Here is a 25043-nt window from a genome sequence, read left to right as displayed (position 1 = left end):
ACCAGGGATCGAACCTATGTCCCCTGCATTGGCAGGCAGATTCCCATCCACTCTACCACCAGGGAAGCCCCCATCTTAACCATTTTTAAGTGACACTTGTACATTCACATTCTTGGGCAACCACCCCCACCATCCATCTCCAGAACTTTCTCACCTTCCCAAACTGAAATCCTGCCCTATTTAAGACTAACTCTCTAGCCCCTGGCCCCCACCAACTACTTCTTATTTCTATGGATCTGACTAGGGTTAAAACATACTATTTTGCACATTTTAGAAGACACTTACAAGCGTACATTTCTATTTGTACCTCCCATTCTCTATATACTGTTGTTTTACTTCCAATATGATGTAAATCAATCTCAGGATTTTCCCGGTGGTCCAGTATTTAGATTCCATGCTTCCACTGCAGGGGAGACGAATTTGATCCCTAGTCAGGGAACTAAGATCCCACATGCTATGTGGCCAAAAAAAACCCAAAACAGAATAGACTTCATTCCACAATGAAGTACAAAACTTCTGAGGTCCCTACTGGATGCCTCACATATTCAATGAATTAACTGCACCTTTTAAAAAAATAATTATTTTCATTTGGCTGCACTGGGTCTTAGTTGTAGTATGTGGGATCTAGTTCCCTGGCTGGGATCGAACCTGGGCCCCCTGCATTGGGAGCACAGAGACTAGCCACCAGACCATCAGAGAAATCCTTCTCTCCACCTTTGCCGGCAGGTTCTCCAAGCAGTCCCACAATAGACGAGCTTGCAGGGACTGTCCTTTTCCCAGCCTTGTTCTTTGCCTGGCCTCCTGAAGTTTCACTACATGCACATATAGCTGGATATTCAAAGACCTGAGGGCACCCCTGTGAAAATTTAAGAGCAGTTTCTCAAAATAGTTCCCTGTTCTCCAGCACACTACCCTCCAGATTCCAGCCACCTTGACCTCTGTCACCTCCTCTGTTTCCTCAGACTCTGAAAACTCTGTGTTCTGTTTGGGTTTCCCCTCCCTGACCTACAGCCAGGAAATCATCCAGAGGCAGAATTCTGGGGCAACTCTAGGGCTCATCCTGTTTGTTTCCCTCCTCTCTCCACTGCCTATTGTATGCTATCTGAAAACCAGTGTTTTATACATTTTGTCCAGTTCCCTAGTTGTTTAGGGTAGAAGGACAATTCCCATAGCAATAACTTACCAACTACATTTCTTTTAAATAGCTGGTCAGGAATCCATTGTGTGGTTATGCCAGAACCTATTTATCCAGTTTTCAGTTCTCCCTTGTATACTTGTTTAACCTATGATGTTACTTAAGCTGGGGCTTTCCAGGTGGTGTAGTGGTAAAGAATCTGCCTGCTAAGGCAGGAGACATGAGTTCAATCCCTGGATTGGGAAGATCCCCTGGAGTAGGAAATGGCAACCCATTCCAGTATTCCTGCTTGGAGAATTCCATGAACAGAGGAGCTTGGTGGACTGCAGTCCATGGGGTCCCAAAGGGTTGGACATGACTGAGCAACTGTGCCTGCACGTTAATCTTTCATCATGGATTAATTCTGGCACCCCATAGCATGCAGGATCCTCATTCTTTGAGCAGGGATCGAACATGGAGCCCCAACCATTGAACTGCCAGGGAAGTCCCTGCCATAGATTAATTTTGCATGCAACTGGACATCATATCAGTAGAACCACGCTGTGTACACTCTTTTATGTTTGGCTTATTATGTTCAACATTGTGTCTGCGTACTTCACCTATTTTGTTCTCTGTTAGTACTTTGTTCTTTTTCCTTGCTGCACAGTTATACCAGAGAGTTATGTATCCATTTTCTGTTGATAGATATTTGGATCCTTTTGAGTTTTTGGCTAACATAAATACAGTTACTGTGAACATTCTTGTTCCAGTCTTTGGTGGATGTATTTATGCTTTCCTGTTGGGAACAGTGGTGGAATTGTTGGGTTAAAGGGCATACATATATTAGCTTTAAAATATACAGCCAACATTTTTTAAAGTTTAGGCCACACCCTGCGATGTGTGGGACCTTAGTTCTCAGACCAGGGATGGAACACGTGTTCCCTGCAGTGGAAGCATGGAGTCCTAACCACTGGACTGCCAGGGAAGCCCCTGTCAGTGTGGTTTAACTTTACTTTTCCTTTATGACTGAGATAGGGCATCCTGTTGGCCATGTGTATCTCTTCTTTTGTGAAGTACATATTCACAACTTGTGCCATATTTTAACTGGGTTGTCTTTTTCTTCACAATTTGTAGGAATTTTTGTTTGGTTCTGCTTTATTTTGTGTTTAACTAACTATATTGTGGATATAAATCTTCTGTCCAATATATGTATGACAAATATCTTACCCCAGTTTGTGGCTTGCTTTTTTACTTTCTTCATGGTGGATTCTGGTGGGCAGGAACCAAGTGTATCTCATTCACTTGCCAGGCCTGGGACACAGTAGGCACTCAATAAACGTCAGTTGAACGAGTGAATTGGGCTTCCTTGGTGGTTCAGATGGTAAAGAATCTGCCTACAATGAGGGAAACCGCCAATCAATCCTCGGGTTGGGAAGATCCCTTAGAGGAGGTTATGGCAACCCATTCCAGTATTCTTGCCTGGGAAATCTCATGGACAGACGAGCCTGGCGGGCTACAGCCCATCGGGTCGCAAAGAGTCGTACACGACTCAGCAACTAAGCACAGCACAGAACGAGTGAATGGGTTGAAGTCCTATCCCTGGATCTCAGTTTCTCCACGTGGGCACGTTAATTCCTGTTGTTGTTCACTCACTCAATCTTGTCCAACTCTTTGTGTCCCTATGGACAGCAGCTTCCATATGCCAAGCTTCCCTGTCCTTCATCATCTCCCAGAGTTTGCTCAGTCACGTCCATTGAGTTGATGATGCCATCCAACCGTTTCATGCTTCATTGCCCTTCTCCTGCCTTCAGTCTTCCTGCCCATATCATATACTCCCCCTATCACAGAATTTTGTGACACGTGCAGGACAGACGAGACCGGTCCGCCGCAGAGCGGGATTTGGAGGTTCTCTGACAACTTCAGCTTTTATTTTATTTATTTTTTTTTCAACTTCAGCTTTTAGAATCAGAAAGGGCGGAGCTAGGTTCTTCTCAAGGAACCTCTTCCAGAAGCTCCACGTGGGCGCCCCGCCCACAGCAGGTCCCGCCCAAACCTGTCACATAGTTGGGGGGCGGGGCAAGAAGGCGCGCATAGAGGGCGTGATAACAATCCGGAACGGGGAAGTAGGTGGAGTTCCGGAGGTCATTGACCTATGAGGGGGAAGAGCGCTGACACGCAGGGGGCGTGACCGAGCCGCCCGGAGGCCGTTGTCTGCTTTTCCATTGGGCGGCCTGGCGTCGTCAGGGAAACGCGGCGTCTAGGAGTGAAGGGGCAGGGCCCATAGGGAGGCGGGGCTTCCGGGGGCGGGCCGCCGGCCCGGGGCTCCCGCCGTCAGCTGACCGGCCGCCATCTTGTCCGCCATTTGCAAGCGGCGCGGCGCGGAGCCGGAGTGGTGGGGAGCGCGGCCTGCCGAGCGGGTCGCTGCCGCCGCCGCCCCGCCAGCCGCCGCCGACCTGGCCTGGGAGTCCGCCACTCCGCGGCGGCCGGCAGCACAGCGCTCCGCGGGCGGCAAGCGCGGCCCCTGGGCTCCCTCAGGGCGGTCGGCCGTGGGCCTCCCGGGGCTTGAGCCCGGCGGCGGCCGCCGCGATGGCCCTCAAAATGGTCAAGGGCAGCATCGACCGCATGTTCGACAAGAATCTGCAGGATCTGGTGCGCGGCATCCGCAACCACAAGGAGGACGAGGTGATCCCAGCGCGCCGTCCCTGGCCCTCGATCGGACTCTCGCCCTGACTCTGATCCACTCCGACCCGACCCGGTTCCCGGCTCTGCCCCTGACTCCGGCCCCCCGCCCTCCCCCGCGGCCCCGCTCCCGGCTGGAGCCCCGCCTGCTTGCGGCCTCGACCTCTGAACCTCTGCCCGTTCCTTCTCCGAGCCTCAGTTTATCCTCTCGGAGTTGGGGGTCCGTCTCCCGCTCCCCGAGGGTGGCCGGAAGAGACTTCTCAGGTCCCCACCCTCGCTAGCGGCGGATCTCCGATCTTGAATGTGTTTCTGTGTCTCTTGTTCAAAATGCAGAGCCCCCTACCCCGCCCCAGGCCTTGGACTCCTTGTTGGGGGACCCTCCTCTTCTGCGGGCCGCCCCCGGAGGAAACCCCTTCTGGGATAAACGCACGTCCAGGTTGCTCCCCGGTGTCTGGTCCGGAATTGGCCTTGCCTCCTGGGCTTGAGTCCCCCGGAAGGTGGGGCCGCCCCTCTTAGCGGGTAAGGGGTGGGGCAGCCGACGTTCTAGGCCAAAATAGGGAAGCGGCTCAGGAGTCCTGGAATAGGGAAGCAGACTTCAATTAGACACCCGAAAGCCAGAGGGGAGAAGGTTTTCCAGAAGTAATGTTGTAACAGTGGGCACCATTTTCTTCCCTCCCGCCACCCCGCAACCTGTGGCCTAGATTTAGGAGGAATGGGGATAGTTAGTGACCACCAGACCGCTGGCTTCCTGGGAGGGAGACCCAAACCTGCACTTACACAATGGGAGGCTGGATAAGTCCCCTTTTCCTTGCCTGAGAGTGAGGCTCCCCGATGGAGAGCAGCTGTCGGACAGGTCCCACGACCAGGTGCCACCTGGCCGGCCCTCACGATGGCGCCGGGGAAGCCCAGCAGAGCCGAGAGGAAGGTGCAGGGACGTGAAGGAATTCGCTGGCAGGCACCAAGAGCCCTGGGCGCTGTCCTTGTGCGGAGAGCCTGAGTTCCTGCCTCTATTGAACTTTTTCAGAATGGGTGTGACCTCGCTGAAATGTACTTAGGTTATTTTGGTTCATTTCTGTAACTCCCGCACCTTGCCTTTGGCTACACCTAGGTTTTGCATCATGTTAGACGCTCTGGCCAGTTCCGCTGGTCACAAAAGTGGTGAACTCTTGGTCTGATCTTTAGTTTCTCTTTGAAAGAATAGCTCATCGGCCTGCATTTCAGACCCCAGGGCACGGCAAAGCAAATATGCGGAAAGAGTTTGCGCCCTCAGATTTCTTTTTCTGCCCTGGTTGACCTGATATCCCCCTCTGATAGTGGGTGTTATTGAGCAGTGTGTTGTGAGATTCTGATGAGGGGCCGAGGGTCCTTGTTGTGGAGAAATGCATGTTCCAGTTAGGGCGTCTGCTTTTTAGGGTGCAAGCCTGTCATCAGGGGCAGTGCCGTGGGTCGTGCTATATTCACTCGGAATTGGTAGGAACTGATGGCTTGATCCTCAGGCTTGGAGCCCATCATTTGACTTTTTTGATGGTTGTGGTGGCTGAGTTCCACGCAGATGCTGTCCAGGCCTGTGGGCGATTCCCACAGGATGCGGCTCAGGATTCGAGGGTCCCTCATCGGAACAGCCGTGATCTGGTCGGTCATTACTGGCTCCAGATGTCACTACTGTGCTCCAGGGGAGCACAGCAGGCAGCTATGGGGTTACTCTTAGCTCCCAAACCACCCCCCATTCCGAGGAAGACTGGGAGCAGTGTAGTTTTCCCTCAAGAGTTTACTTTTTATAATAGATTGTAGCTTAAAACTCCTGTTGTGGCATCATAGAAGTGAGGCTTGGCAGTGACTTTAAAAAAAGCCAGATAGAAAGGCATCATGGTTTAGCATATGATGTTTGTGAGACCCAAGTCCAGGTTCTTGGTCCTCTATGAGTGACCTGGGGAGAGTTCCCTAGTGTAAAGTGGAAGGGATGGCTACCTCCCCATCTTATTGAGTGCCTATAACACAGGCTTCTGTGAGCTCCCCAAAGAAGAATCCAGAGAGTCTGGACCCATGGCAGAGTAACTGAAACTTTTGCTTCTACTTGTGATACTAAGCGTGTGCATGCCTGTGAGTGGGGTTTACCATGGAAAACATGCTTTTTACAGTGAGTCAAAGAAATTTGAAATATAGTGGGCTGATTCCCATCTTTCTGTGGTGCTTGAGTTTCAGTCCTGAATATACAGCACCAGGTCATGTGGGCAGGTGAGGAAAGTTACTTGGGAGTGTCCTTGTTTCTGAAACTTGTGTATAACTAGGAAAAAACAAATGACTTTCAATGTTGAATCCTTATGAGTACTTTTCATATTTTGGGGAAAACCTTTTCTTTCAGTCTTTTTAAATTATATGCATAATTTCTTGTAATAAGCTCCATGTTTATGGAAGTGAAGAGGTAAAATACTTCTTCCCAGAAATCAGTTTGAGAGTTTTTTCTCTGTAAATAGAACTTGAGGGAGATCCTGTCTGTTAAGGTTTTGTGCTGGTCTTCTCTGTTATGGTGGCAGCCCTTCCTGACTGCCGTCCACGCCCCTGAAGTGCTCCTGAGGACCAACCTTCTGAGTGTGGTTGCACGTGCCCCCACATCATTGAAGTGGGTTCCACTTTCTCTGCTCTGTGTCCCAGCTCACTCCATCAGGTGGCCCCTGGCAGTGTCCGTTTTTGTGTGGGGTCTGAGTTTGCGTCTAACTCACTCAACTGAAGTTTCTGAACTTGAAAAATTCAGTCCTAATTGTGTATAGTTGTGTGTATCCCTGGGTTCTGCATTCACCAACTGTGGATTGAAAGTATATTTTGTAGAGAGTTCCAAGAAGCAAGACTTGAATTTGCTGCACACAGGCAACTATTTGAATACACAGCACTTACATTGGGTCAGGTGTTGAAAGTTATCTCGCAATGAGTTAAAGTGAACGGGAGGATGTGTGTACGTCACGTAGAAGTTCATTGTAAATGAGGGACTGGAGTGTCTGAGGATTCTGGTGTCTTCAGGGGTCTGGAACCAGTCCTCTGCAACACCAAAGGTTAACTGTGGAGTGGTATTTTGAAATTGGGCATAATCTGGGATTAAGACTGAACTGTATGAAGTGCTGTTATTCTAGAGTCTCTGACCTCAGAAATGCAATTTCCTGGGGTTCAGTCCTTGCCAGGGTGTGTGGGACTCCTCGGGCCCTGAGGTCCGTGCAGGGCTGGCGCTCCTTGTCCTAGGGACAGTTACTGACGCATGTGTTGTGTCAGGCGCAGTGCTTTTGGTTATTTCTATGAGACTTTCTATTTTAAAAACTTTGGGGAAGACTAAAGATAGGAAATTTAGTAAAGAAGTTGTTACCTGAGTCAGGGTCTCTCCCCCTTGGCACTGCTGGCATCAGGCTGGGTCATCCTTTGAGGGGGGCTGTCCTGGGCACAGCCCAGGGGTTGAGCAGCATCTCTTGCCCCATCCATGTGATGCCAGGCCACCCCCAGTCTTGACAATCAGTGTTCCCAGATACGCCCCAGTGTCCTCTAGGCTCGGGATCCCCTGACCATAATTGATAAGGAAAATTTCTTAGGATTCCTTCATGCTGGCTCTTCATCCAGGTGCCCCTTGTCCCCTGTGCCGTCCCTGTGCGGTTGGACCCCGTGCTGATGTGAGGTAAGGCGGCCTGGGCCTGCTCCTGCGGCAGAGCTCCGGGAGCCTTTGTGGTTTCCTGAGCGGCAGAGGTAACTGGAAGCATCCTGGTTGGGGTGTTTGGTCTCTGCCCCCCGGTTCCTGGCCCCAAGCTGCTGAGTCCCTTGGGGTTTCCAGGGAGATGGGGTGTCTTTTGTTCTGATGAGGTGACTGTTGGTGGGACTGGGGCACCAGAAAGGCCAGGCCATGGTTTGAAGCTTGGAACTTTCAGACAACCCCCTCCAGTCCTCTAGAGAAGGAGGAGGGGCTGCAGGTGGAGTTGATGATGGATCATGTATTTGTGATGAAATCTCCATAAAAATCTCTAAAGTGTGGGGTTCAGGGAGATTCTCGGTTGGTGAAAGCACCTGTGTGCCGGGGCGGGGGGTGGGGGGGCACACCACCTGCTGTGAGGACAGAAATCCTGCCTCTGGGCCCCTGCGCCCTGCCCTGCCCCCCTTGTCTCTTTGTCCAGCTGTCCATCTGTTTGCTTTGTTGTGCCCTTACTATGTAATAAGCTGGAAAACATAAGCAAGTGCTTCCCTGAGGCAAGGGGGGTTCTGGGAACCCTGATTTACAGCTGGTTAGTGTGTGCGATGGGCGCAGACCTGTGGGGTCTGTGCTGGCTCCTGGCAGAGTGTGTCAGAACCCAACTGAATTGTGGGACCCCATTAGGGTCACGGGGTTGGGGGGAAATGGTCAGTGTATCCTAGGCAGCCCACAGGGTGTGTCTTCCAGATTTGTGCTGTTTTTCTCTAATTCTTATTCTTTGTGCAGAATGTGATGCACCTGCACTGAATTAAACATTGTACAGTTTAAGTATTGTGATAGTAATTGTGCTAAGTTCTCTGCATTTCCTTGCTTTGCTCAGAGTTTTCTCCCCTATATGTGTGTCCCTGGACAGGCTTGCTTGCTTCTGGTCATCTGCAGCAGCCACTGTCACTCTCTGCCATGGGAAAGGGCCACCATGACTTGTTCATTTCCGTCGCCAACAGGGGTGTGTTGTCTGTCTACACCAGGTTCCTTTATCCACTGGACTGTTGCTGGACATCTGGCTTGTTTCCCACCTGGGGCATTTATGTGCCACCGGGTATAGGAGGGCGGGCCACTGTGGTGGGAGTGGGAGCAGCCTCAGCTTCCCCATGGCTGTGTGCTCGCTGGCCATGTCCTCACGAGCGGTGTCCTCTTGGGCCGTGGCCACCACAGGGCTGCTATGGCTTCTGCTTCAAGCAGCAGCCCTGGGGTCTCCCTGCCTTCCCTCTCCTCTGCGTGGAACCTTTTGCTGACTCCGTGAAGCTGTCTCTTCAGGGTTTGGGCCTCTTTCTGTGCATCTGTCCCCTGACTTGGGGGAGTTTTCAAGGGCACATTCTAGGCCTAGATGCCATGGGTGGCGGCAGCTGTGAGGACCGAGTCTGGGGGGGGTGGTCTGTGTGGCCCCTGGGGATACCCAGTTGCGTGAGGGCTCCAGGAGGTTGAAAGGCTGCAGGTGGCTGAGGCAGGCTCAAGGCCAGAATCCCCTTTCAGCACTGTGGACACAAGGACTTAGTCATCCTCAGGGTGGAAGGGCATCCCTGGCCCCTTCAAACGTGCCAGGAGCCCCTAGTCCTGATGAATGTGGATGTCCCAGGTAGGGCCTGGCATCCTCTGGGGGTGCGGTTGCCTCTCTGGGAACCTTGCTCTGGGACCTCGCTGAGAAGAGGGGGTGGGAGGTTGGGAAGTCTGAGGCTTGACTGCGGCCCCTGCAGCTGATCTATGCTGAGTCCTGGGCGTGCGATGGGCACAGGCAAGACGGGTCGCCCCCCCTTGCTGTCTCCCTAGGTATGGCCTCCCTAGGGGAGTGTCCTTATTGTGGGCCAGCTTGTACATTATCAGAATTCTCTTGTTCTGACACTGACTTGCCTTGCCTACATTTTGGGGTTAAAGTGTATTTTCTTACTGAAGTGATTGTAGTAGATGGCAGCTGGTTGTTGCTGGCAAGATAGATGGCGTGACAGAGACAGCCCTCTTGGGTCCCCTGTTGTAATGGATGTCCATCTCTGTTGACGACCTCAACCATGGCCAGTAACTCCCCTCCCCCAAGAGTCTGAGGACTGCTGCTTACGGGAGCAGGGTGGAGGGGCTCCGGGCCCTGAGCTGGGGACCCTGCAGGCAGTCGTGGGTGATGGCAAGACCCGCATATTTATGATGATTCAAAGAGAACGAAATGTCAGTGGACAAGGCAAGTGAGATGATGTCCTCCAGGAGGTGGACAGATCATCCTGACAATGCTGCTTTACTTGGGTTAGAAGCCATCAAGCCCCAGAGACAGGGAGGAACCTTGAACGCACATAACTAAGTGGAAGAAGCTGTCTGAAAAGTCTCCACACTGTGATTCCAGCTTTGGGATGTTCTGGAAAAGGCAGAGCTCTATAGAAGGATCCGTGGTTATGGGGAGGAGGGGATGGGATGGATGGGCAGGGCCAGAGGGGTTTAGGGCAGTGACTCTGCTCAGTGATACAGTGACGCTGGGTGCCTATCAGTGTACATACATCTGTCAAGACCCACAGAGTGAACCCTGACACCAGCTATGGATCCTGGGTGATGACGTGTCTGTGTGGGTTCATCAATTGTAGATGCGCACTGCTCAGGAGGCTGCATACGTGGGGGTGGGCCAGCTAGGAATCTCTACCTGCTGCTCAGTTCTGCTGTGAACCTAAAACTGCTCTTTAAAAAAAGAAGTCTTTTTAAAAGACTTCCTGGTCCAGGTATGTGGGTTTTGAGCCTGCCGACCCATCAGGGTCAAGGGCAGCTTCTTGGGCTGATCCCTCGAGGTCTGACCCCACTCCTCTGGGGATCTTGGGATGTCTTAAGTGACCCAGGGACTCTTCTTAGCAGACAGGGTTGGATGGCTGTTCTATCATAGCTGCCGGGTTCATACCAGGCGTGTGTCCTTTGCTCTGGATGAATTCTGGGCTGCACATCCATCTCAGCATTGTGTGCTCCGTGGTGAAGTGTGGCTGCTCAGAACAGGCTGAGGGGTGAGAATTTCATCATGTTCGCGTCACCAACTTCTGTTTTTGAAACAAGTGTTAAGGACATGTAGCCATGTATACTTTGGATCTTAAAATAGCTTCTCATTTTTGTTTTGAATACAGACAGACCTTATTTTACTGCTTTCCCCTTGATCATGCTTTCCATGTACTGCGTGTTTCACAAATGGAAGGTCTCTGGTGACCCCACAGTGAACAAGCATGTTGCCACCATTTTTCCAACAGCATTCCTTCACTTTGTGTTTCTGGGTCACGTTTTGGTAATTCTCACGAATTTTCACAGTTATTATGTGATGGTGATCTGTGGTCAGCAATCTCTGGTGTTACTCTCACAACTGAATCTTGGGGCTCCGCGAACCTCACCCACATAAGACGTGACACGATCGTTTGTGGAAGTGATAACAAAGCAGGTGGAATATTATGTACGTTAGTTGATAAGGGTTTGGGAAAATCAACTCCCAACTTTGAAGGAAGGTCTGTGGGTAAAATGCCATCAGACAGCATTGGACATAATGGAGAAACCATTTATGAAAGGAAGAGGCCATTGATTCTGCAGACTTCACTGTAGACTTATTTTAAGAATCTGCCACGACCACCTGGTCCACAGTGTGGAGGCAGGACCCTCACCAGCAAAAATATGGCTTGCTGGGAATTCCCTGATGGTCCAGTGGTTAGGACTCTGCGCTTTCACTGTTGAGGGTCCAGGTTCAATCCCTGGTTAGGGAACTAAGATTCTGCCCCCTCCCCCAAAAAAGATGGCTTGCTGAAGCCTCAGATGATGGTTAGCGTTTTTTGCAATGAAATTTTATTTGACTGCACCAGGTCTTATTTGTGGCACACAGGATCTAGTTCCCTGACCAGGGATTGAACCCTGGCCTTCTGCATTGGGAGCTCAGAATCTTAGCCACTGGACCACCAGTGAAGTCCCACAATAAAGTATTTTTAATTAAGGTGTATATTTGTTTTTTTTAGACACAATGCTGTTGTACATTCAGCAGACTACAGAATAGTGTGAATGTAGCTTTTATGTGCACCAGGAGACCACCAGTTTGTGTGACTTGCTTTATTGCGATATTCGTTGTATTGCGATGGTCTGGGACCCTCCCGACAATACCTCCTACATCTGCTTGTATAATTTACTGGATCTAGATCCTCTGTGTACCCTGGCCTTTTTTTTTTTTCCCCCTTTTTGTAAAAAGAAGAAATACTTCATTGTTAGCAATGCTGTGTGTAAATAGGATTACAAAGACTAATATACCGTTTTCTCCCACGTTCCTTACTTTAACTTCGTATGTGTAACTTTGTTTTAGATAAATATTTAAACACTCCTGAGTGAAGCAAATCCTTTTAATATTTTACAATCCTTCCCTCCCTGTCCTGCCTGTAGGAACCCCAAGCCTGTGCACCTGTGTTGTAGCTAAAAATTAGTGTTGAGGAAGGGTATTTCTTCCTTGGGTCAGTCACTTCTGTGGGTTCAGCTATTGCCCCGGGGGTGCTCTGAGGTGCAGGGTCGCTGTCTGGGGGAGTGGGGTGGTTACTCTGCCTCTGTCTCTGAGAGGTGGTCTTGGGTGGGGAGCCCTGAGCCCCGCCTCCCCCACCTCAGGGCTCCCCGCTGGCTCCTCCTCTGGCTGCTCTGAAGACTCTCTCCTTAGTCTCAGTTTTCAGTAGTTTGTCTGTGATGTGTCTGGGTGTGATTTTCCTTTGTTTTGTATTGCGGAGAGCTGGCGCTGGGTTTCTTGAAGTTGTCAGTTTATGTCTTTCACCAAATTTGAGTAAACTTGAGCTGTTAGTTTTCCAGCTGTTTTTCTCTGTCCTTCCTTCCCTGGGTCTCAGGTGTATGCTTGCTGCACCTTTATTGCACCCTTTTCTGACTCTGCTGTGTTCAAGGCGTCCTTCTGGTCCCACTGCCACCCCTCTCCTCAGCCTCAGCTCCCTCCTAAGTCCCTGCTGTTTCCCTTCCCAGGATTTCCACCTGATGGTTCTGTGTAGCTTTCCTTTCTCTGTGAGATGTCCTCTCTTTATTCATTACGAGTATGTTTTCTTTTTGGCCCTGAGAGCATGGTTACAGTTGCTGAGTTGAAATCTCTGTATGTTGATTCCATCCCCAGAGACATCTCAGGGTTGGTCTTTGCTGACCGTCTTTTTTTTTCTTCTTGGATATAGGTTATGTTTTCTTGTTTCTAATTTTTTTTTTAAGTTAAGCAGGTTTTTTTGTTTTTGTTTTTAATTTATTTGTGTCTATGCTGGGTCTTTGTTGCTGCGTGGACTTTTCTCTAGTTGTGGAGAGCGGGTGTTGCTCTCTAGTTGTAGTGCTTGGGCTTCTCATTGCGGTGGCTTCCCTTGTGGAGCACGGGCTCTAAGGCGCATGGCCTTCTGTAGCTGTGGCACACAGACTTAGATGACTTGTGGCGTGTGGGATCTTCCCAGACCAGGGATCGAACCTGTCTCCTGCATTGGCAGGCGGAGTCTTTACCACTAAGTCACTCGGGAAGCCCTCCTGTGACCCAGTCATTGTGGATGGTGTGTTGCAGACACTCTGGATTCTGTTGTGTCCTCTGCAGTGTTGGTTACAGGAGGGGGTGTGTTTTAGGGCAGTGACCTTGTCTGGGCTGGAGCTCTGGCTCTGTGGGCCCTGCAGTGGGCTGCAGTGCCGGCTGTGTGCGGTATTCTGGTGGGGACGGGGTCCTGGGGTCCACGGGGAGGGTTCATGTGAGGCTGTCCTCCCCCTCCCCGTATCCCCTCACTTCCCAGCAGCTGCGTTCGCCCAGGATCAAAGCTGGGGCAGGACCCAGTGGTCTCTCATGCTCTGTGCTGCGGGAGAGTCATGTGCAGACAGGGCCGTAGGAGGCTTGGTCTGAGGATGGCTGCGCAGATGTTACCGGGAGTGGACTCTGCCTGGCCTCCCAGCAGCAGAGGTGTCCCTGGGCCGCCTGGCAAATCATGTGTGGAGAACATGGTGTGCTTGGCTTTCACCAGCTGACCAGCATCTGTGTTGAGGTGCCAGTATGTGAGCATATGGGTGTGAGCACCTGTTTGCCCCTGGGCACTGCAGACGGTAAAGCGTCTGCCCCTGATAGCTCAGACGGTAAAGCGGTTGCCTACAATGCTGGGGGCCCGGGTTCAATCCCTGGGTCCAGAAGATCTCCTGGAGAAGGAAATGGCAACCCACTCCAGTACTCTTGCCTGGAAAATCCCATGGATGGGGGAGCGTGATAGGCTACAGTCCATGGGGTTGCAAAGAGTCGGACACGACTGAGCAACGTCAGTTTCACTGCAAGCAGATCTGCAGCGCTGTGTGCTCGGCTGGGTTCTCCACGTTTGGGATGGTCTCTCTGCTCTTTCCGTTTTAAATCATTAACTGCCAGTCCAGGGTGCAGAAAGGGGTCATCCATGCACAGGGGTGGGACTGAGGCTCCAGGGGATTAGTAATTGGAAGCCCGTTGGAAGGATCTGGTGACTTGTGTTCCATTGTCTCACTCGGTCATGGAATATATATCAGACGCTGGCTGAGGGCACGCACTGGGGGCACCTTCCCCAGGAGCCTGTGCTGGAGCCCCCAGAGGTCTGGGGTGACACTGGATGCAGGGTGTGGCCACTGGGGGCAGGGATACTGTGCTGGCCACCCTGCTATTGGTCAGATCACAGGCTACGCCCACTCTTGGGAAGGCAGGGTGGGCACCAAACTCCCCCACAGCCTGGTGACAACTGGACTCCCATGTTGGCAGGTTTGGGTTCTCTTGCGACTGCCACTATAACATCTGTGCGTTCTCTGGATGGGAGCCTTATGTCCCATGGGGCACATTCCTTGCTCTGGGCCTCATGTGTCAGTCCAGACTTTGGATTGGTGTTCTAGTCTGAGTGCTGGACTAGTGAGGAAACCCAGGAAAATTGAAAACGTGTGTCCACATAGAGCCCTGCTCCATGGCAGCGTGTGTTGGAACAGTGGGAAGGTGGGAAGGCTCCGAGCCGTGCCCTGCTGGGAGAATGGACACGTGGTGGCCATGGAGCCGAGTGCGGATACTCTGCAGCGCCACCGAGGAGGGCGGGGCTGCACACAGACTCATGATGCGTGCACGAGAGGCTGCTGGTGGGGCGAGCTCAAATGGGGAGCCCTGGGGGAATTTGCAGTGCTGCCTGCCCAGTGGGGCTGGTCTTGGAGGACCTGGGGGTCACAAGGGCTGGAGGCGGACAGCCCCCACCCCCCAGTGGCTCTCATGTGCCCACACTGGACGGCCTGGCTCCAGAGCGAGCAGGGGGCCTGCTTGGGCCCTCTCACCCGCATGGGCCACAGACACAAGTCCTTCAGGGGCTGGAAGATGCTGGGGAGCTCATCTGGGGACCGCTTCTGTTCTCCCCCGGGCAGTTCATCACACTGACAGGATTTCTCAGGATAGCAGCCATGTTGTCAATACCCACATGGTGTGACTCCTTGCTCTCGTGTATGATGCAGTGGTTTTTAGTACATTCAGAGAGTTCTGTTTAATTCCAGAACATTCCATCACTCCATCCTCATTAGCAGACACATCCCCCCTCCCCGGCCCTGGCAACCAGGAGCTCATTCTTTGTCTCTGGATTTGCCTCTTCTGGACATTTCCCATCAATGGAAGTGCACACTGTGTGTTCTCTGTCTGTCTTAGGTTTCAGCCAGACACTTGAAAGTGAAAGTTGCTCAGTTGTGTCTGACTCTTTGTGACCCCATAGACTATACACAGTCCATGGAATTTTCTAGGCCAGAATACTGGAGTGGGTAGCCTTTCCCTTCTCCAGGGGATCTTCCCAACTCAGGGATCGAACCCAGGTCTCCCACATTGCAGCCGGATTCTTTACCAACTGAGCCACAAGTGAAGCCCAAGAATACTGGAGTGGGTAGCCTGTCCCTTCTCCAGGGGATCTTCCAGACCCAGAAATCGAACTGGGGTCTCTTGCATTGCAGGCAGATTCTTTACCAACTGAGCTATAAGGGAAACCAGACACTCACAGCTCCTCAATTTTTGTTTTTTCATTTTAGGCAAAATATATCTCTCAGTGCATTGATGAAATCAAGCAGGAGCTGAAGCAGGACAATATCGCGGTGAAAGCCAACGCGGTCTGCAAGCTGACCTATGTGAGTGCCGGCCACCTTCTCTGTCAGGCGGGGGGCTGAGACCGCGCGTCTCCTCCTCTGTCTCCTCATCCTCTGGGCCCAGTTAATTGGGGGAGGGGGACTGGGCAGGAGCCTGAGACCCCGGCTCTTATCACCATAGCTACAGATGTTGGGCTACGATATCAGCTGGGCTGCCTTCAATATCATCGAAGTGATGAGTGCCTCCAAGTTCACGTTCAAGGTGAGGGGACAGCCACTGTGGGTCCTGAACTCTGTGGGTGGGGTCCTGGGGGAGGGAAGGCGTGTGTCCTGTGATGAGGCTGGGCTGGGAGGGAACACAGTGGCAACCGCTGGAGACCCATTCCCATCATGCATCTGTCCAGCAAGGTCTTAGCACCATTTACACCATGTTTTCTTTTCCGTTTTAAGTAGTGTCAGTGAAATTAAGGTTTGTAGGGGTGGTTATGTGTTTTGTGATACAAATTAAATTGGTAACCTTTCAAAAAAAAAAAAACAGGCAGGCACTGATCATCCCCCCAGAGGCCACTGCTGTTCAGTTGTCCTGGTGCTTCTGAGCATCCTCCGCCTTCATCTCACGGAGCCTACTTGTGCCACTTTGAGACATTGCTTTCCTATTACTTGATATTGTAATAACTGCACATGTCGTCTCCCGCTTTAGTAAATGTCCTGGAAAGCAGTCTTCACCACCCGCAGCCCATTTAGGGGCATCCTGTGGTTCTCCCTGGGAACACACCCTGCAGGCAGCTGAGGCTCTGTTCTCCTCAGGGACCTCGTCATTCATGCTGCCTGCCGGTTTCTCCTGGGGAGGAAACAAGATGCTTGGTTTGCCAAGGTTGGGCCAGTGCCCTGCCCGTGTGTTGGAGTGTCACATGTTTGTGTGTGGGTGTTCCTCCAGGCCACCCCAGCCACAGAGATGGGAGCCCATGGTTATCCCATGTCTGTGAGGCTCATTCCATCAGCTGAGCAGGCAGTGAGGATGTGCAGGGCAGTGACAGGCCATGCTGGCCGACTCGACAGCTGCTGTGTTCCAAAGACCATGCACCCCACGGGGTGGGGTAGCCTCTTCCTGGTGAGGGATGGGCTAGCCAGGGCTGCATGGCCCGCTCCCCTTGTACCCGACACCTCTGTTTGTTGCACTCACAGCGAATTGGCTACCTCGCGGCTTCCCAATGCTTTCACGAAGGAACCGATGTCATCATGCTGACCACCAATCAGATCCGCAAGGTAGGGGCCTCTCACCCTGCCACGGGAGCACGGGGAGAGTGGGGCTTAGTGGGCAGTGGATGGTCTCTGCCCTCCTCGGAAACACCAGTGGTGGGCAGTATGTGTGGCCCTCCTCTTGAGTTCTCTTGGCATTGGGGGACTGCCCGCAGTCACTCCTTTCAACCCCTGCCCCCTCTAGTGGGGGCACCTCCTGGGGGGGTGGCACTTTCTGCCCACTGGGTGCAGGGCATTGGCTGGTGTGTCTCTCCGGCCCTGAGTGGTTTTCAGCTCTGTGGTGAGAGCAGTGAGTGCTCCGCTCTGCCCTGGCCCGAGGACTTAATCAGCTCTTGCTAAGAGTGGTCAGGGGGCCATCAGAGGCACCCTTCCTGGGCAGAACTGCCATGAGCCTATGGCCCTGGGCCCTCAGATGGCTGGGGGAGGCCTGGGGCCCAGGAGGTGGTGTGGTCACCCTGCAGGGGACAGGTGAGTGGGCTCCCGGGCAGGCACTGTGGGGCAGGCAGGCTATGGGAGCTGCCCTGAGGCCTCCACACACCATGAGGTGGCTGCTGCCCATGTCAGGCTCTGCGAGTCACTCTGAGTGGAGGGATGTGCTGTGAGGCCCAGTCTCCACATCCGGGGTTGCAGTGAACTTTTAAGAGCCTGTATTTTCGTACCATCACCACAGTCTAGAAGGTTAACTCTTCAGACACTTCTGGGTGCACCTTTTACCACATGTGAAGTGTGGGGAGGGTCCCCTCTCTGTGCCACGACAGGGCTTCCATGCAGGTTGGCAGGATCTCAGGCTGGGGCATCAGGCAGGGCAGATACGCTTCTTTTGCTGGTTCTCCTGCTCCCTGAGACGTGGGGTTTCAGTGGAGGCTTCTCAACACTTGTGGAGGGGCCTAGAGGAGTCATCTGCGAGTGTCTCCCTGTGGGGGGGTCCCTGCTGTGTGCCTTTGGGCGGTCAGGGCCCTGGGTTCTGCAGCTTTGCCATGTTACACACCTGGAGCGAGGGGCAGCCCTCACCTCTGTCCCCCCAGAGCCATCCCAGCTCTTCTTGGCGACAGAGCGGAACTGGCTGCTCCTCATGAATCCTTGTCCCACATGTCTCCAGACCCAGGGCAGGGCTGGCGGGCACAGCTGGGGCCCAGCAAGGCATGGTCGGCGCCCGCCTCTGACCCTTGCATTCCCTTTCCAGGACCTGAGCAGCCCCAGCCAGTACGACACTGGCGTTGCGCTGACTGGCCTATCCTGTTTTGTTACCCCAGATCTTGCCAGAGACCTGGCCAACGACATCATGACCCTGGTGAGTCTGGGAGTGGGCCCTCCCCTGGCCTTTGCTCCCTCATGTGCCAGGATAACCTGGTTGTAAAGTTATGCTGAGGGCACTTGGGCGGGTGGAAACAGCCTGGGTTCCTGGGGTGAGCTGGGACACCTAGTCATCATCTCCCCTTCCATCACCTGGTGAGCCTGACTTTCACCTCACCTCCTCTGGAATGGTCCTGTCGGGAAGGGCAAGGTCTGGCTGGGGGTGATGGTGGGTGCTTGACCCATCAGCTATATTCTTACTGAGGCATGAGTGGCGGTGGCAGTGGTCTCAGCAGGCAGCACGGTCAGGTGGTCTCTGTCCAAGACACTTTTTATTTTCATCTGGGTGCAGTCTGTTGTCTAGTGGCTCAGTCCATCTGAAAAGCAGAATTCTCAGCCAGCTTTGATCTCTGGGGTGGGCAGGAACCTTGTTGTGAAATGTGGATGTATTCTTAGAAATCGCAGCTCTCGATTCTAGTAAAAATTAATTTAAGAAAGAAAGAAAAATGAAGCTGGAATTGACTTAAGAAAAACCACAAAAGAACAAAGACCTCATGGCCCTGAGAAGGTCACCAACACCTCATTCTCCATGATTGGGAGACTCCCCATCTGACCACGTCACAGCCTGTGGGAGGACAGTGCATCCCTCCCGTGAGGGCTCTGCAGACGTAGTCTGTTTGCTGTGTGGGTGCTGCAGTCTTGAAGGCTATGAGTATAGTCAGCTTCTAGGTCTGGGGCCTGTTGTAAATGATGTGTCCATGCATGCTTCCGCCCCTCTGTCCACACTGTGTCCCTGGGCTTCCCAGCGGCCAGGGCTGACTCTGTACAGAGACTCTGGCCGACAAAGCCAACAGTACTGATCCTCTGGTCCACGTAAGGAGGTGTGAGGACCCGTCCAGGTGAAGGTGGTCACACGCCCACAGGAGGGGGATAGGGATTTGTCTTGGTGCTGGGTCTGGAGGGCAGGGCAGCTTTCTCAGGCAAGGTTCCCAGGGCCCCAACAGGTGAGGAGTGTGCCCACCTACAGACAAGAGGTCCTTGTAGCCAGAGCACAGTCCTGAAGGCAGGGCAGGAGCTTTGGGGTCCCATGTTGGGGTGCAGAGCAGCGTCCTGCCCTGGGGACAGGCCTTGGCAACCAGAGGAGCTCATTGCCAGGTCTGAGAGTGGAAGCGGACCTTGGCCTCCAGAGGGCAGGCTGGGGCCGTGGGCTCAGGGAAGCAGGATTTGATTCTGTCTAAGACACTTTTGTGTGGTCCTGCGCTTGGTGGGGAGGGGGCAGTGGGGTAAATGTGCAGACAGGGCTCAGAGACCAGGAGCCAGTTAAGTTGGAGAGAGGGTTTTCCTTCAGGTGATAGAGGTGAGATGCGGGCAGGTGTGGGAGATGAGCACGGGAGGGTGTGGAAGGTGTGGGAGGTGAGGGGAGGTGGGGGATGAGCAGGGGGTGGGGGCTGGGAGTGAGACAAGGTAGTGGGAGGTGAGCCAGGAGTAGAAGGTGAGATGAGGTGAGGGGTGCAGGGCACAGGGGGGTCAGCAGGGAGACCTATGCCGTCTGCCCCACAGATGTCACACACCAAGCCGTATATCCGGAAGAAGGCGGTGCTGATCATGTACAAGGTGTTCCTGAAGTACCCTGAGTCCCTGCGCCCCGCCTTCCCCCGCCTGAAGGAGAAGCTGGAGGATCCTGACCCCGGTATGTTGATGTGAGGTAGAAAGGGCCCTGTGTGTATCTGAGGGCCTGGTGGAGGGGGGCTAGGTTTTGGGACCCTGTCCTCGATCCTCCTCCCAGGGTACCTCCTCTACTTGCCCACAAGCTTGGAGTCCAGTCTTCTCCAGACCACCGTTTCTGTTTCTTTGGTGTGGGATTTAGAAACCAAGCCCTGGGCGCTATTGGTGTTCATTCCTCCTGGGCTGGCGTTGCTTCTGGGCCAGCAGACCCCACACTTGCTCCCTGGGGATGTTGTTTTGTGGGGTGGGTGTCCTATACCTGGAGTGACTGACCCTCTGGGGACACCCCTTGAGGTGGTTGGGGGGAGCCGTGCCCATCGGCCACAGTGCTTGGGGGGGGGCCGCCTGCCTCGGAGGACACCCTGTTACTGATGCGGGCCCTCCCTTCTCAGGAGTCCAGTCAGCGGCAGTCAACGTCATCTGTGAGCTGGCCAGACGCAACCCCAAGAACTACCTTTCCCTTGCCCCGCTCTTTTTCAAGCTCATGACCTCTTCCACCAACAACTGGGTCCTCATTAAGATTATCAAACTGGTAGGTGTTCTCCTGGCTTGCCCCACCCTCTGCCAGAGGGTCCCTGGGTGTCCTTGGTGAGGGCCCCAGGCCACCGTCCCATCCCTGCTGTGGGTGACCGCCAGCCTCTTCATCCCCTAGTTTGGTGCTCTGACCCCCTTGGAGCCAAGGTTGGGCAAGAAGCTGATCGAGCCTCTCACCAACCTGATCCACAGGTAGGCCTTGGGCGGGTATGGGAGGGCACCCCCAGGAGGGATGGGGGGAGTGGTGAGCAGGCCTGCAGGTCTGCCGTAGCCTGGAGCTGTGTCCCTGGGCGCTCCCTTCCCCAGTCTGCAAACAGCCACAATTACGTCGGTGGGGAAAGCTGTCCTGCTCAGCTCTGGTATACAAGGGTTCTCACTGGTTGAGTTGAATAGCCTGAGGTGACCGTGTCCCCACCCAGTACTGGAATATTGTAGGAAACTTGGGGTGCCTGTGGTTGAATCGTGGGGATGGAGCTTCCAAGTGCCAGGAGATCGTGCTCCTGGGATCCCCTGGGTGGCGGCCAATGGCTCAGGACACTGTTGGCTTTGCTTTTATTTGTGTGTTTATTTGACTGTGAGGGGTGTTAGTTGTGGCACTCAAAGTCTTTAGTTGCAGAATATGAACTCTTGTTCACATGGAACTGCATGTTCCAGCATGCAGGATCTAGTTCCCCAACCAGGGATCGAACCTGGGCTCCCTATATTGGGAGCATGAAGTCTTAACCACTGGACCACCAGGGAACCCCCGGTTGTTGTTTGAAACAAATCAGCAGTCATTATGAAGTAGCCATGGTTTTCAGAGTATTAATGTGGGGCCCTCTGTCTTGAGACCTGTTTCGTGGCCCAACTCTGGTGGCCCATTCTCTTGACCTTTGGTGGTTTGAACTAGAGAGCATCACTGTGAGAATACCAGAGTGAAATGAACACACCTAGTGCCTGAGTGACCCCTGGACACCCCCGGCGGGTCGTGTGGGTGGCGACTCTGTTCCTCCTGCCAGGTCAGGCCATCTTCCTGTCAGAGTGAAACCAGCTGGTGGGGTTTGGGCTGCTAGAGAGGGGCCTTTGGGGAACTTGGCTTCTTTTCATGGGGTTCACAGAATCAGAAAATGAGTCCTTGGGCTCGGTGTTTTCCTCAAGACAGTTCCCTGGGGGTCTTGTTGGGGGTGAACGGGAGGCAGGCAGCCTCCATCTTCTCCGCTCCTCTGTTTCCGTCTCCAGCACGTCCGCCATGTCCCTTCTCTACGAGTGTGTCAACACTGTCATCGCAGGTGAGCGCTGGGGTGACCTGCTCTGGATCAGGGTGCTGTCACCAGCTAGGGGGCTGGTCCCAGGGCCTCACCAGCAGGTGCAGACACCCCTGGAGTTGAGGTTCTCACCTGGGAAGCTGCCTGGCCTGGCCCTGTGGACCTGTCAGCGACTGGACACTGCTGTGGCCAGAACCTCTGCCGTCTCAGGCTCCAGTGATAAACGCTGCACCCCCACCAGAGAGACCGTCTTCCTGAGCATTCTGGAGCAGGCCTCAGGGTGCTTCCTGTGTGGTGTTTTGTATAGGAGCTGCAGCCAGGAGGGTCCTTGGAGGGTACCTGCATGCCCTCCTCACACAGTCTCCTAGAGCCCATTAGCTGTGGGTCACTGTCCTTGAAGCCCAGTTTGCTGTAGGCGGGCAGAGGGAGGTGGTGGCCCAAGGGTGCAGTGTCTCATTGGCTGTCTCTGCCCAGAGCTTGGGCTGCTCCTCAGAGATCCATGAGCAGCTGCAAGTTCAGTGAGGCTCAGGAAGCTGGCCCCGGGCCCATGCTCATGACCGCCACATGGGCCATGAGTATCCCCGAGGGTCAGCGATGGTCACAGAGAGGAGGGGCGAGCATGGGACTTGGGAGCTGGGGAGGCTGGCTGGAGAGTGGCCCCTTTGTGTGGGAAGGTCCACAGGGAGGACTGAGGTGGGGTGGGATCGCAGACGGCCCTGGCCCTGGCTGTGGGCAGAGGGAGTGAGGCTGCAGATAGGAGATGGCCTGCTCCATCGCACATCACAGTCCGCAGGTCTCAGGTAGGGTGGCCAGGGACCTCGGGTCCCCCGGGGCTGTGGTCTGCTCCTTGGGCCAGTCACGGGGGCCCTCACCCAGTGGTCTGTTTCAGTGCTCATCTCCTTGTCATCCGGCATGCCCAACCACAGCGCCAGCATCCAGGTATGTCCCAGGATTGGGGCTCCCGTCCTGGCCCCAGGTCACAACTGCATGTGGGCATAGATATGACCAGTATTATTCTTTTTGCAGCTCTGCGTTCAGAAATTGAGGATATTGATAGAAGACTCCGATCAGAACTGTGAGTTGCTCGTCTCTCCAGGCTCTGCAGGGCCTGGGGGTGCCACTACACATCTACACAGTGGGCTGGCATCCCAGCGTGTGGCTCAGCCCTTTGCCCATTGAAAGTGTCTTTGAACTCAGCCCTGTGCCCACATCCATGGGGAGGCAGGACCTGACTGCAGGGAGGGGTGGGGAGGCTGTGGCAGCACAGGTGAGAGGTCAAGGGCACGCCGAGGCCTGGGAGGAGCAGGTCGGGCTTTGGGGGACCTCCCCATGGACCTGCAGTCTCCCTGGAGGTTAACCAGACAGGCACTCCTGCTGGCGCTCCAGATCTGTTGGTTTTGAGCAGAGGTCACTGAATTCTTCCTGGGAAGGGCCAGGGAGTAACTTGGGTCAACTCTGCAGGTCATGTGGTCTCTGCCAGGGTAGCGTAGAAGAGGCCTGGCGGGTGTTGGCAGGCATGTCATGTCCCAGTGATGCTGCCATGGATACAGGCTGCAGCCGGACCTGACCTGTGGCCCAGTTGGCTGCCCCGGTGTAGAGAGTCGTGTGTTTGGGGTGCTCGAGGTTGGCAGTGAGGGGGGCCTGGTGCCTGGGAGGCGTGGCCGAAAGTGCCCAGGTGGTTGGGGTGTAGCTGCAGCCCGGCCTCGCCCCTGAACCTCGTGCAGGTGTGACGGCTGCCCGCTGTCTCCGCAGTGAAGTACCTGGGGCTCCTGGCCATGTCCAAGATCCTGAGGACACACCCCAAGTCTGTGCAGGCACACAAGGACCTCGTGCTGCAGTGCCTGGACGACAAGGATGAGTCCATCCGCCTGCGGGCCCTCGACCTTCTGTACGGAATGGTGCGTGCCTGCCCTGCCGCCCACACTGCCCCCATGCCGGCCTGGCCCTTCCCTCACTATCGCTGCCCCCAGGTGTCTAAGAAGAACCTGATGGAGATCGTCAAGAAGCTGATGACCCATGTCGACAAGGCCGAGGGCACGACCTACCGTGACGAGCTGCTCACCAAGATCATCGACATTTGCAGCCAGTCCAACTACCAGCACATCACCAACTTTGAGTGGTGCGGCCTGTGGGCTGGTGGGACTGGAGGGAGGGAGGCGGGGTGGAGTTGGGGCTCGCGGGGCCCTTCACAGACCCCGTCCCGCAGGTACATCAGCATCCTTGTGGAACTGACACGGCTGGAGGGCACCCGCCACGGCCACCTCATTGCCGCACAGATGCTGGATGTGGCCATCCGTGTGAAGGCCATCCGCAGGTTCGCCGTGGCACAGATGTCCGCGCTGCTTGACAGTGCCCACCTGGTGGCCAGCAGCCCTCAGCGCAGCGGCATCTGCGAGGTGCTCTACGCGGCTGCCTGGATTTGCGGGGAGTTCTCCGAGTAAGTGGAAGATGGCCGTGGTCTCTTCCTCCAGGTCCCCTCCCTGAGCCCCAGCGCCAGGTGGGGGATCACGGTGGGTGGCAGGAGCCTGGGACACGGAGCTGTTGGGATGGCCACTCACCAACCCTCCCACCCCCCAGACACCTGCAGGAGCCCCAGCAGACACTGGAGGCCATGCTGCGGCCCAAGGTCACCACGCTGCCGGGACACATCCAGGCTGTGTACGTGCAGAACGTGGTCAAGCTGTATGCAGCCATCTTGCAGCAAAAGGAGCAGGCAGCAGATGTGTCCGCAGCCCAGGAGGTCACCCAGCTCCTGGTGGAGCGGCTGCCACAGTTCGTGCAGAGTGCGGACCTGGAGGTCCAGGAGCGGGTGAGCACAGCAGCTCGTCCACCTGAGGGCAGTTTAGGAGGGGCCCTTTTGTGGTTCTCCCACTCTTGGCCGGGGGCAGGGTGGGCCAGTTTGGAGCCCCTGTGCTGGGGAGGCCCCCGATGGTCCCACAGGAGGAGCCTGGCGAAGGGCGATGGGGGTGGGAGACGGTGAGAGAATGGGAGAGCGTGGAAGGTACGTGGTGAGCCCGAGGGGGCTTCATCAAAGGTGACCACAGATCCTGGTGGGTGCCGACTGGGAGGGTGGAGGAGAGTTGATTCACGAGAGCTTGGGGTGGCATCTGGGCAGTGGTAGCCTGGCAGCCTGTTTCATGAGCCCTGTGGTGATGCAGGCCCCAGTGGTCTCCGCGGTCGTGGTGAGGTGTTGGACATGAGCTTGTCTGTTGCCTGAGGGCTATGAGCCCCGGTTGGCTGTGGTCCTGTCCCTGGAGCCGAGGTCGGGGCTGCTGGTTCTTGGAGCGATTGCCTAATGGGGTAGCGCTCCTTCAGCCCCCTTACCCTTCATCTTGTTCAGAACCTGGTTTCTGTCATAGACTCTTTCTGAAGGAGATGGCAGCTGGTCTGTGTCTTTCTGGCTAGGCCCCACGGCTAAGTGGTTCCTCATAGA

At 54.4% G+C, this 25043-nt stretch overlaps 1 protein-coding gene and 1 non-coding gene across 2 annotated transcripts in view; both read left to right on the top strand.

Moving 5' to 3' along the window:
- The first annotated feature begins 3455 nt into the window (after positions 1–3455).
- The window catches only part of AP3D1 (adaptor related protein complex 3 subunit delta 1), a 33375-nt gene continuing 11787 nt past the window's right edge, over positions 3456–25043 (top strand). Inside the window, exons 1-15 of the mRNA XM_043466052.1 lie at positions 3456–3796; positions 15501–15596; positions 15736–15816; positions 16740–16820; positions 17998–18105; positions 19668–19797; positions 20225–20364; positions 20485–20558; positions 21585–21634; positions 22500–22549; positions 22637–22685; positions 23363–23508; positions 23581–23729; positions 23817–24047; positions 24188–24419. Coding sequence (XP_043321987.1) covers positions 3701–3796; positions 15501–15596; positions 15736–15816; positions 16740–16820; positions 17998–18105; positions 19668–19797; positions 20225–20364; positions 20485–20558; positions 21585–21634; positions 22500–22549; positions 22637–22685; positions 23363–23508; positions 23581–23729; positions 23817–24047; positions 24188–24419 — 1713 coding nt within the window. The 5' untranslated portion in view covers positions 3456–3700. The remainder of the gene's footprint in view (positions 3797–15500; positions 15597–15735; positions 15817–16739; positions 16821–17997; positions 18106–19667; positions 19798–20224; positions 20365–20484; positions 20559–21584; positions 21635–22499; positions 22550–22636; positions 22686–23362; positions 23509–23580; positions 23730–23816; positions 24048–24187; positions 24420–25043) is intronic.
- TRNAE-UUC lies at positions 11146–11218 on the top strand. The gene has a single exon. It is a non-coding gene; the product is annotated as a tRNA-Glu (tRNA).

The sequence above is a fragment of the Cervus canadensis genome, chromosome 4 (assembly GCF_019320065.1).
Source record: "Cervus canadensis isolate Bull #8, Minnesota chromosome 4, ASM1932006v1, whole genome shotgun sequence".
NCBI classification, from domain to species: Eukaryota; Metazoa; Chordata; class Mammalia; order Artiodactyla; family Cervidae; genus Cervus; species Cervus canadensis.
The sequence above is the reverse complement of the archived record's forward strand: the minus strand, read 5'-3'. Positions and strand labels throughout refer to the sequence as shown.